Source organism: Lagenorhynchus albirostris, chromosome 7 (genome assembly GCF_949774975.1).
Source record: "Lagenorhynchus albirostris chromosome 7, mLagAlb1.1, whole genome shotgun sequence".
NCBI classification, from domain to species: Eukaryota; Metazoa; Chordata; class Mammalia; order Artiodactyla; family Delphinidae; genus Lagenorhynchus; species Lagenorhynchus albirostris.
The window spans coordinates 8,485,451-8,496,073 of NC_083101.1; the positions used below are offsets into that span (position 1 = coordinate 8,485,451).

The 10,623-nt window shown below is 58.5% G+C and overlaps 1 protein-coding gene across 5 annotated transcripts; it reads right to left on the bottom strand.

The window, feature by feature from the left end:
* Positions 1 to 1,544: 1,544 nt before the first annotated feature.
* SLC2A8 (solute carrier family 2 member 8) lies at positions 1,545 to 10,274 on the bottom strand. 5 transcript variants are annotated; one of them, XM_060154314.1, is made up of 10 exons: positions 10,142 to 10,274; positions 9,888 to 10,050; positions 9,432 to 9,638; positions 7,881 to 7,980; positions 6,207 to 6,406; positions 5,350 to 5,493; positions 5,142 to 5,250; positions 4,234 to 4,407; positions 3,725 to 3,870; positions 1,545 to 2,173 (listed from the first exon to the last, which is right to left on the bottom strand). In XM_060154314.1, exons 1-10 carry the CDS (start codon positions 10,195 to 10,197, stop codon positions 2,036 to 2,038), a joined length of 1,437 nt encoding a protein of 478 aa, XP_060010297.1. In that variant the 5' UTR covers positions 10,198 to 10,274; the 3' UTR covers positions 1,545 to 2,035. The 5 variants fall into 5 exon arrangements, with proteins under 5 accessions (XP_060010297.1, XP_060010296.1, XP_060010300.1 ...); XM_060154313.1 differs by having other exon boundaries at positions 9,888 to 10,053; positions 10,142 to 10,252; XM_060154317.1 differs by lacking the exon at positions 9,888 to 10,050 and having other exon boundaries at positions 10,142 to 10,233.
* Positions 10,275 to 10,623: the final 349 nt, after the last annotated feature.

The window sequence follows — 10,623 nt, forward strand, 5'->3', positions numbered from 1 at the left end:
TAAACCCATAATAGCCACTAGGAGGTAGGCAAGGGTTTTCTTGCCTTAGTCTTGCAAACCCACCTATGGCCACTGGGGGGTAGCAGAGTGGTTCACGCCACAGTTGATTCCGCCCGTGTCCACTGGGTGGTGTTAGGGAATTTCTTGCCTCGTTCTCAGAAGCCAGGATTCTCCTGGAAGTTGTTCCGGGGGTGGGAGTGGGAAATGGGGTGGATGTCGGCTGGCAATGCACATTTCTATCCTAGGCTGGGTAAAGCACAGCTTCTGCTGCACCTGTCTTCTGGAGATGTTTCATCCTGCCCCACTTCTTCATGGACCTGTGCCTGATGGTGCTGGACTGGGCTCCTGTGGTAGATACAGGGGTGTCAGCTGGGGCTGGCTCTTAGTCCCTGAAGCACCTTGTGCTCTGATGGGAAGGCCTTAAAGGAGTGTACGGGGACCTCTGAAAAGTGTGTGTGTCCACAGTCCTTGGTACCTATAAGTAGGTGCTGGTAGCAATCACAGGTTGCTGAGGCGGTAGGGTAGGAGATAGAGTATAAAGAGAAACACTTGTAAAGATTTCAAATATCCCCTTATGAAGCACCCCTAGAGCCTCACATGCAGCCTCACAACCAGCCTTGCATGCAGCTCCCCGTCTCCACCACAGCCTCCCACCCTCACCTGCACAGCCTTACCACCACCAGCAGCTAAACTGATTGAGCACTTATTCAGTGCCATCCTCAGATCTAAGTGCTTTACATGATCATCTCCTTTCATCCTCATAACAACCCCACGAGGGAGATAACATCATTATGCCCATTTTACAGATGAATGAACTGAAGCTTAGGGAAGTTAAGCGACTTGTTCTGCTCTGTCCCCCACCGCTCTGCCCTGGACCACTCCACACTTCCATTCCCCTTGTCTCCGGTCTCATTCGGTCTCATTACAAAGCTTAATACAATATGTCAAGGTGGGCACATGCTGGGCTGCACAGCCTGAGAAGTGAATAAAAACAGGTTACAGAATGGGAAGTAGGGCATCCCACTTCTGTGTCGTGATGCTGGGAAGCATGTATGTTGGGGGAGAGATCTTTTAAGACAGAACGAAATTCTCTGGTAAGGTGCAGGTGTGAATATTTTATTATTTATCTAAATAAACGAGTTAATATTTGTAAAGTACTTAGGATAGTGCCTAGCAGATGGTTAACTGCCATAAAAAATAATTACATAAATCTGTGTTTTCCAGTTTTCCTGCAATAAACACATATTACTTATACAGTAGACAATAAAAGTAATTTGTAAAAGACTTCTGGCTCCATTAAAGTTAATATGAAGAGAGGCTTCTTTTTTGCAGGAGGAACTCAAGATTTGATGACTAATGATTCAGGGGACTGAACCCAAGGAAAGAGTCAGAAATGACCTCCAAGTGCCAAAGGCAAGCCTAGCTGACCGTCAGAAAGCAGATCCACAGATGTTCTTGGCAAGACAGTCTGTGGGAGCCTAGTTTTATGGAAGGGACAGGAAAATGCCCTTCTGGACTGCAGCCCACACAAAGAGGTCATGACCTGATTTTCCGAGTCCAATATTTATTTGGCAAAGTTCCTTCCTGATAATGCAGCCACGTGAGAGGAGTAACCATGGCCATCACCCAGCCTCCAAAAGCATCTTCTCCAGAAAACGAGGAACCAAGAGTCCCCCTTCTCCGCTGTCACTTTTGTGTCACGATGGAGATGGCACGTGGAGGACTGACCACAGCACAACAAAGCGTCTCCGAGATGTTCCCTCCACACGAGTCACAGGGCAGCAGTGGAAACTGGACCCAGGGGCTGGGAACCTTGTCCCCGTGCTTCACTGGGCTGTAGAGAGCTGGGCAGGAAGGTGGGGCCCCAGAGGACAAAGCTCCAAGGGGCTACAGTCCTGGCTCCTGACTCCCTGGGGGCAGGCGGGGCGTCCAGGCTCCAGCTGAGGCTCAGTTTGGAGTCAAAGGCAGGCACCATCCCCTCTGAGACCCAAAGCTGGTCCAGCTAGGAGGGGCAGCCACTCACGGGAAGGGGCTGTCATCGCCCCTCAAAATGGGCTGTGATTTGCTCCAAAGTCTTTCCTTTGGTTTCAGGGACACAGGCCAGAGTGAAAAGGACACTGAAGATGCAGAAGGCAGCGGCCAGCCAGAAGGCACCGTAGGGCCTGAGCACCTCCTGCAAAGAGAGTGGAGAGGCCATGCATGGACGCGGCAGGTCAGGAGCCCTCATGCCCCAGCCGACAAGCCTAGGCCCCAGTCGGGGCCCACCCCGCCCAGGCTCAGGGGCGTGGAGGGGGTTCTGCGGTCCACCATCCAGAAGCCTGAGCTGAGCACTGTCCAAGGTGTGGAAGTTGTGTGGCGGGGACACTGAGGCTCACTGTGACGAAGTGACTGCCCCCAGGTCAGAGACCTGCTATCCAGTGACAGCTGGGCTTCCTCCTTCAGTGCCTGACCTCAGGGCCCACAGACCTCCGCTCTACACTCAGCTTTGGCCCTGCCCTCTGTGGGCCCTGCCGCCGTAGGAGTCTCTTCTTGGTGCGGGAGGAAATGGGGGAGCTATCGGCAGGTGGCGATGGGGGCGTGCACACACGGGGACACTCAGGGCCCATGTGTGGAGCGGAGAGGGAGCAGTGACTTTCGGTCAGAGTCAGTCCACTCTCCCAGCCCAGCCCCAGTGACCTCCCAGGTGCCAGAGCCGAAGGCCGCTCCCTTCCAGCTCCTCTTCCTCTGGGACATGGTGACCCCAGCCCCCGCTCCTTGAAGCCTTTCTCTTGGCCTCTCAGCACTGTACACCCCCAGGTCCTCTTAGGTCCTTTGGTGCCATCCCCCTCCTTTACTGTCTGTCCCCTCCAAGCTCCCGGCAAGTAATTTCCACGCCCAGGCCTCTGCTCTGGTCTTCCTGACATGCTCCCCAGGGCAGCACAGGCTCTACAGAGTCCGGTCCAGCCCCAAGCATCCACTCCTCTCATGACCTGCCTCCCCTCGCCCCAGCCCGGCCTCCTGGTGCTTCACGCTCCCACCACTGTCCACTTCATGCCAGTCCCTGTCATAAAGGGGACCCTGTCCGTCCCACTCGCTTCTCTTCTGGCACCCTGAACAGGCCAGGACATGGTAGGTACCAGGAGACCTGCGGGGGGACGAATGACTGAACAAGTGGCTTGACTGTCTGCACCAGAGTGGTCCCCTCTATTGGATGGGAGGCCCTGAGGCAGGGACCATGTCTGTGTCAGTCCATCCGTGAGAAGGTGGCAAAATGTTGAACTGAACTGACGCTCCCATCAACCCTAAGAGGAAGGTACGCTACCCTTCTCCATTTCTAGTCCGGGAAGCTGGTTCAGAGAAAGGTGAACAGCACACCCAACGCCACCCAGCAGGGAGGCGGCCAAGATGGGGACGGAGCCCAGGCCTGTTGACTCCAGAGCCGGAGTTTCTCTCACAGCCCTGCTTCCCAGCCCGTGTCCCCAGAGTCCAGTGGAGGACGAGGTCAGCTCTGCTGTCCTTCCACCTGGACAGCCTGGAGGTTCCTGAGTGGCCACAGCCTGGGTTTCTCGCCGGCCCGGCCCTTCTGCTCCCCCTCACCCATGACCAAGATGGTGTCGCAAGATGCTGGGGCCTCAGCCTGCGTGCAGAGCCACGGACCCCAAGTCTCTCGCAACAAGAGCAATTCTGAAAAGCGCTTCTCTGCCGACTACTGCGTGAGGGGGAGGCCACCGGGGCCCGCACTCACCATGAGGCTGCTGAACTCTTTTGTCACGAGAAAGGCCATGAACCAGTTGGTGAGGACGCAGACGCCTGTGGCCACGCCCTTGACGTGCAGAGGGAAGATCTCAGACATGAGGAGCCAGGGGATGGGTCCCCAGCCCATAGCAAAGCCTGCGGGAGCAAGATAGGCGTCAGGGCCCACGGGGCTGGACCCTCGGCTCGCCGCAGACCACCTGGGCTGAAGCCTTGCGGGGCTGCCCAGCTGTGGCCTGAGGGGGCCTGGATCCCACCCTGGAGTCTTAGGCCACTGTCCTCACTTCTTATGCATCAGGCCTTTGCTACGGAACGGGACAAGGAGGGGCCTGCATGGAGGGCTGTCGTGTGAGAGGAGCAGAGACGGGCTCAGCCTGGTGCCTGGTACACGGTCAGAGCTGCAGACGCAGAGGTGAGGGTGGGTAGGCCTGGCCTCGCTGGGAGCCACAGGAACCCGGTGGCGACAGGGCGGCTCCCTCACCCCCCCAGCCCCCCACTAACCGGCGATGAAGAGGCACATGCTGCCCACCGCCAGCCAGGCCAGCCCCACACTGCCACTGGCGGGCTCCATGGAGACGGGCGCCAAGAGGTCCACGTGCGAGGAGTTGCTAGGGCCGCCCTGGGTCAGCTTGAAGTAGGCGCCAAAGGCGCTGGTGCTGAACACCATGACCACACCTGCAGGTGGAGCACGGCAGTGGGTGGGACAGGGCAGGGGGAGGCGGCCCGCGGCCTGGGCGCGTGGCACTGGGGGGCGGGAGTCTCAGTGCACTGTGGGCCACAGCAACGTGGCCCAGATGCCTCTGAGACGGGCAGTGAGCAGAGCCCTGCCTGGCTGCACTCACCCCAGCCCGGCCCTGCCAGCCCCGGCTTGGACCTTGCACCTCAGCAAACTCCAAGGAGCTCCTGGAAGCAGACGCTCCCTGGCCTGAGGAAGCAGGAGCAGCCACAGCGGCCAGACCTGCTTCCCAGCAGCACCAAGTGCTCGGTAGGGCTCAGAACACGAGGAGCCTCACTCGGATCATCTCCTGAGCCTCACAACGGCCCACAGCTACCCCGTTTCACAGAGGGAAAACAGGCTCAGGTAAAGTCACTTGCCCAGAAAGACCACAAGCTTCTGAGCCGCTTCAGCCCGGCCCTCAGTTTCCTCATCGTACACTGGGCCCTGATGGCGCCTTCTTGTAGGTTCACTGTGAAGGTTAAGGTGTGATGCAGCGATGCGGCTAGCACGGGCCTGGTCTCAAATGTGCTCAGTGAGAGCTCTCCTGAAGTCTGGCCTTTTCTCAGGGACACTCAGCCATTGTCCTCCTCCCTCAACGTGGTGACCTCAGAAAAGACCCTCCAGCCTGTGGTGGGAGGCTGGCCTGGGCCACCCGCCTGCAGAGGGCTGAGCCGTCACCCTTGGGCCTCACCTGACAAGGCCAGGAGCAGCCTGCGCCCGGCTCTGTCCATGACGAGGGCCGCTACGGCCGTGAACAGCACCTGGATGATCCCCACGATGACCGAGGCCAGGCTGCTGTCCTGAGGAGACGGGCCGAGGCGGGTCAGGCGAAGACCCCGGAACTAGGTCCCACCCATATGGCATCCAGGTGAGGCAGGCCGGGGCAGAGGCCTCTTTACCTTGAACTTGGCCTCCTCAAAGATGGTCTCTGCGTAGAACATGACAGCGTTGATGCCTGACAGCTGCTGGAAGGCCATCAGTGAAATGCCGATGATGAAGGGCTTGTAGACGCCAGGACGCCGCAGCTGGGCCAAGTGGAAGCCCTGCTCATACGGAGACCGGGCATCAGTGCTTCTCTCTACCCTGTCCCGAGGGCACCCCAGCTTTGAGCCCACCGTCCTGAGGCCTGGTGGAGTAAGGGAGCCTCTGCTCCTTGTCCCGGCCCCACCTGAAGCCTCTACTTCAGGTCCCTGCATCACTTTAGCCTCCGATTTGTAAGGTGACAAGATCCTCACCTCCCCACGTCCCTTCCTGATTTGTTGGGGGATCCACAAAGATGTTCTATGAGCAAAGAGCCCAGGGTTCCCGAATCCCACCAGCCTTGGGTCTGGGCCTGGGCCAAGCGCCTCCCCACGCCCCACTGATTCTCACCACCACTGCCAGACACGTGCTATGACTCCCACTTTACAGATGAAGAAACTAGGGCTAAAGATGGGAAGGTCACACAGCAGGTAAGGGGCAGAGACTCAGTCTTCTCCCCTGCCTGACAACTCCCTGTTTAAAAAACCTACGTCCTCAAATCTGCACCTGCATTTTCCTCTGATGTGGCCCGGCCTATCTCTTCCTGGGACAGGAAGGTCAAGGCTCAGGCTTTCCCAGGGATGTCCAAGGTTGGGGCCCAGCAGGACAACACCCTTCATCCCACCCGCCACTGTGTGTGTACAGCCTTTGCAACAGACTGTGCTGACCTCCCCTGGCTGCAAAGGGGTGATACCTCATGGCCCCCTCCCCCCAGCTCCGGCTCCCAGCCCCTCACCTCGTGCTCAGCCCCGACAGGGGGCTCTTCCCAGCCCTGCTCGGAGCCCCACAGGAACTGCATGGCAGCCACGGCTTCCTGGCGCTTGTGCTGAGTCAGCAAGTAGCGAGGGGTCTCAGGCATGCAGCACATGAGGAGCAGCATGAAGGAGGGGGGCACACAGCCCAGCACAGCCAGCCAGCGCCACTTGAGGACCCAGCCTGGGTGGGGCGGGGTGGGTCAGACATCAGAGCTGGGGTGAGCCAGCCTGGACCTTCTCTGGGAGTGCCTGCCCCCTCGCCAACCCCAGGGACTCAGCTTAAGGGGTGGGGACCTCACTGCCTTTGCATGGCTACCCTCAGGTTTGTTGTTGATATTGTCATTATTATTGCTAAATGTTGTGGAAACGATGGGGGGTATATCAGTGAATATGTACGTAGCCATTAAACAAAGGCGCTCGCTATGTATTGACGTGGTATACGGCACCATTTGTCTAAAAGGTAGGAGCAGGAGAATAAATACGCACAGTCCTCCTACATGCAGACTCCCAGGAAGGCTGCCGAGAAGCAGGCAAGGCTGGCGCCTCCGCAGAGGAAGAGGGACAGAGCTGGGGGAGACTTTTCACTGAAAACCAGTCAATCAAAACTCACAGAAATTGATCAATGAAAGTGCAGATTATGATGACCTGGAGGAAATTCTACGGGTGTGACCCACATGTCTGTCCCGAATGTCAGTGTCTGTGCAGGGGCTCTGGCATACTGCTGGCCCCACAAGGCAGCTAGACTGCTGGCAGGACTCTGAATGAGACTGCTGGCCCCACAAGGCAGCTAGACTGCTGGCAGGACTCTGAATGAGACTCAGGATGGTTAAGTGGGTAAAAATGAAAGACCACGGACCCGCATGTCAGCTACTCTGAAGAACCAGAGGGCACGTGCCCCAGGCCCTGCCACGGCCCGTCAGGCCCGAAACCCCCACCCCCCCAGCGGTTCTCAGGCCATTCCTTAACAATTCTCATTTGGGGCCTGCTGCCAGGCACTTTTCACAGTGTCACTTAATCCCTCAACAGCCTCGGACTAGGAAGGATTATCTCCACTTAAAGACAGGGAAATTGAGGCTCCCAGGGGCGGTGTGACTAGGCCAAGGTCACACAGCTAGTAACTGGCAGATTCCCCTAACCTGGGACTGTCAGATATGAAGCCTGCCCTCCTTCTATCCCAGCTCAGTTCCAGTCTGCCTCTGGAAGCTTCCTCATGCTGGCCCCAGCTCTGACCCTCGGGTCCCCTGGAACCTGCCTCCTTCAGGCTGCAAATCCAGTACTGATTCTGAGGGAGACAGGCTTGGGTCCTCCGAGCTCTTAGGCTAAAGACTCTGGAGTGCCCCCTCCACCCCCAGGACCCTAGTTTGTCACCACACAGCGGGGTACTGACCTAACCAGTCAGCCCTCCCCCCACTCCTGGAATGGGCTTCTGCTCTGGGAAGATGAGGACATCACCTTCTCCAGCTCTCCCCAGAACTTTGTCCCAAGACCCATGTGACCCAGGGTCTCAGGGAGGTGGTCTGGGAACCTGGCATCTTGGGTAGTGGCTGTGTGACCTCAGGCAAATCCCTTGACCTTTCTGAACTTCAGTTTCTATATCTGTAAAATAGCCACAGAGCCATTAACAGTTATCAAGAGAGATGACACGAAAACTCTACCTGCCAGATAGGCTAGGAGGATGCCTATGACGACCATGAGCTGCACACAGGAGCCGAGCAGCCCCCGTACTTCGGGGTAGGCAATTTCGGAGATATATACCTGTTGGTAATTAAGATGGGATTTTACTTGGGGTCGAAGAGTTCTTAAAACTGGAAAGTCTCAACCATTCAGAGCTGAGGAGAGCCTTGGCTGGGGCAGCTGCAGGCCCAGTGGGCTCCTAACTGCAGGTCCTGGTCAGCAGAGCCCTCCGCATACCTCCCTGCCCCCACCAAGTGATCTGCAGCAGGTGTTTAAAGGGTATAGAAGTGGCTGCTATGTGTGTGGGGTGGGGGCGAGAAGGGCTTTTCAACCTTTCATTTATTGTATGTATACCCTTGAAAAAATGCAAATTCTGATGCAATAGGTGTGCGGTGGTCCAAGATTCTGCCTTTCTAACCAACTCCAGGTGACACCCAGGCTGCTGGTCCAAGGACCATACTTTGAGTGGTGCCCCTGGAGTGAAAGCAGGAACTCTTCACCTCAGTTGCTACCAGTGACTGCCACGGCATCCTCTGGGCTCGGGAGCCAGAAAGCCCTTGCTTATGCTTTTAGGTTATTCCATACCTTATGCCCATATCTAAGACAAGTGTGCTTTTGCCCAGTAAAAAAACCCTCCAAAATATAAAATCCAACCTAGCTGCTGCCTGTTACCCAGCAAATGCAGCTGAAATGAGTGGTAGGTGCAAAGGGATGGATTCTGAGCTACTGCTCTCAGTCTTGACCAGGTTAGGGTGTGGGTGGTTGATCATCCAAACTCATGACCAGCGGCAGTTCACGGGTCACCCCACAACCCCAGCCGCCAGGGTCCAAAGTCCTTCCACAGGCCATGCGAGGGCCAGGGCTGTATGTGCAGGGTCTCACTGAAGCCTCGCAACCACAGCACAAGGTAATGCCATTATTCCCATTTTATAGGCGCAGAGAGGTGCTCTGCCCTGGTAAGTGGCAGAGCCGGGATTTCACCCAGATGTCCAAGTCCAAAGGCAGCCTGGGAAGTGCTGGGTCAGGAGGTGGTGAGAGAGAAGCAGGGGAAGTGGCTGGAGGACCCGTTCCTGAGCAATGAAGGGGAGGGCAGGTCCCAGCAGCCTTTGCCCCTGGGGACAAACCAGAACAGGATTTTCCTGCTTAACTGTAGTCACTGGTCTGAATGACAAGGGTGGGGGGGGGGAATCTGAACCATACTGTGAGGCTTCTGTTGACCATCTACAGATGCCATCTTATTTGTAGAGCAAAAGAGAGAGCCTGTTAAGTGGCACCATCCTGGGCTCCAGAAATAGCTTCACCACTGACTAGCTGTGCCTAAACAAAGGACTTCAGGTTTCTTATGCTCACTTCATCTGTAACCAAGGACAATAACAGCGGCTATTTCCAAGGCCCGTTGGAGTGTAAGGAAGACGAAGCAGGGAAGGGGCATGGTGCCAGGCAGGCAGGAGGCCGCAGCCAGGGAGAAACAAGGCCCCCAGGTCTGCTCCTTCTCCCCGGTCCCAGGGCGCCAGGCTGGGGGACACACTCACCGGGGCCACTAGCGAGGCAATGCCGCAGGCCAGGCCGGTGAGGAGGCGGCCTCCGAGCAGCATCCACACGTTCTGAGCCGCTGTGATGACGGTGAAGCCGGCCACGAAGGGCACGGCGCAAAGCAGGAGGCTCAGCTTGCGCCCAGCGCGGTCCACGAGCCAGCCGCCCAGCACGCCCCCCGCCGCGGCGCCCAGGGTCACGATGGCCTGGGGGCGGGGCGACCGCCGGCTGAGGAGGGGGCGCCGGTGGTGCCGCGGCCCAACCTCGCCCTCTACCCCACCCTCAACGGCCTTGGGGAAAGGGGATGGGCGACCCCTGGCAGGGGAGCCGGGACGTACTCGGCGGAGGGTCTCAGTGCCCGCCCGAAGCCAGGCAGGGGGAGGGTCCTGGCGCCCATCTTAAGGGTGGGCGAAGGAAGGTCCCAGGAGGGCTGGAGGGTGAGCCCAAGGCCTCACCCCGAACCAGGAGGCGGCGGCATCGTCGAGGCGCAGGGCCGGGGGCGCGGCGCGCCGCAGGCTCGGGATGGCCGGGGAGCTGTAGCCGAGCGCGAAGCCGAAGCTGAGTGGGCCCAGAGCAGCGGCGAAGGCGGCGAGGAAGACGCGGCGGCCGCGGGGAGCGCTGCTGGGACGGGGAGGTCGGTGAGGGGGGCCTGGCGCAGCGGGAGGGGCGAGGCAGCGCCCCCGGGGCTCGGGTTCCCCTGTCCGCTCACCTGCCGCCCGGCAGCCGCAGGAGCGGCTGGGTCTCCTCCTGGTCCCCAGGCGTCATGTCCGCCGCCAACGCTTGCCCGGTCCTCTCCGACGCCTGAACTGCTGCGGGTCCAGCGAGTGTGGCCTGCACCGGCCTGTCAGGCCAGAGCCAGCCAATGAACGGTGAGTGGTGGCTCTGGGGCGGGGTCGGAACGGCAGCTGGTATGGGAGCAACCAATGGGAACGCAAGGCGGTGTTCGCCTCTGCGCTAGGAGCCGCCCTTGAAGTCAAAACGGACCAATGGAAGCAAAGAGCCGGTAGGCGACGAGCGCTGGAACCACCCCTAGGACAGAGCTGTCCAGTGTATAGGTGGGGTGGAGTTTGTAGCTGGGCCGGAGCACACAGCCACCCAATAGGAGTGTGATGCGAGCTCGGAGGCGGGGTCATATAGATGCCTCGCACCGAACCGGCCAATGAGGGTAGAGGGCGGGGATTGCACGTGTGC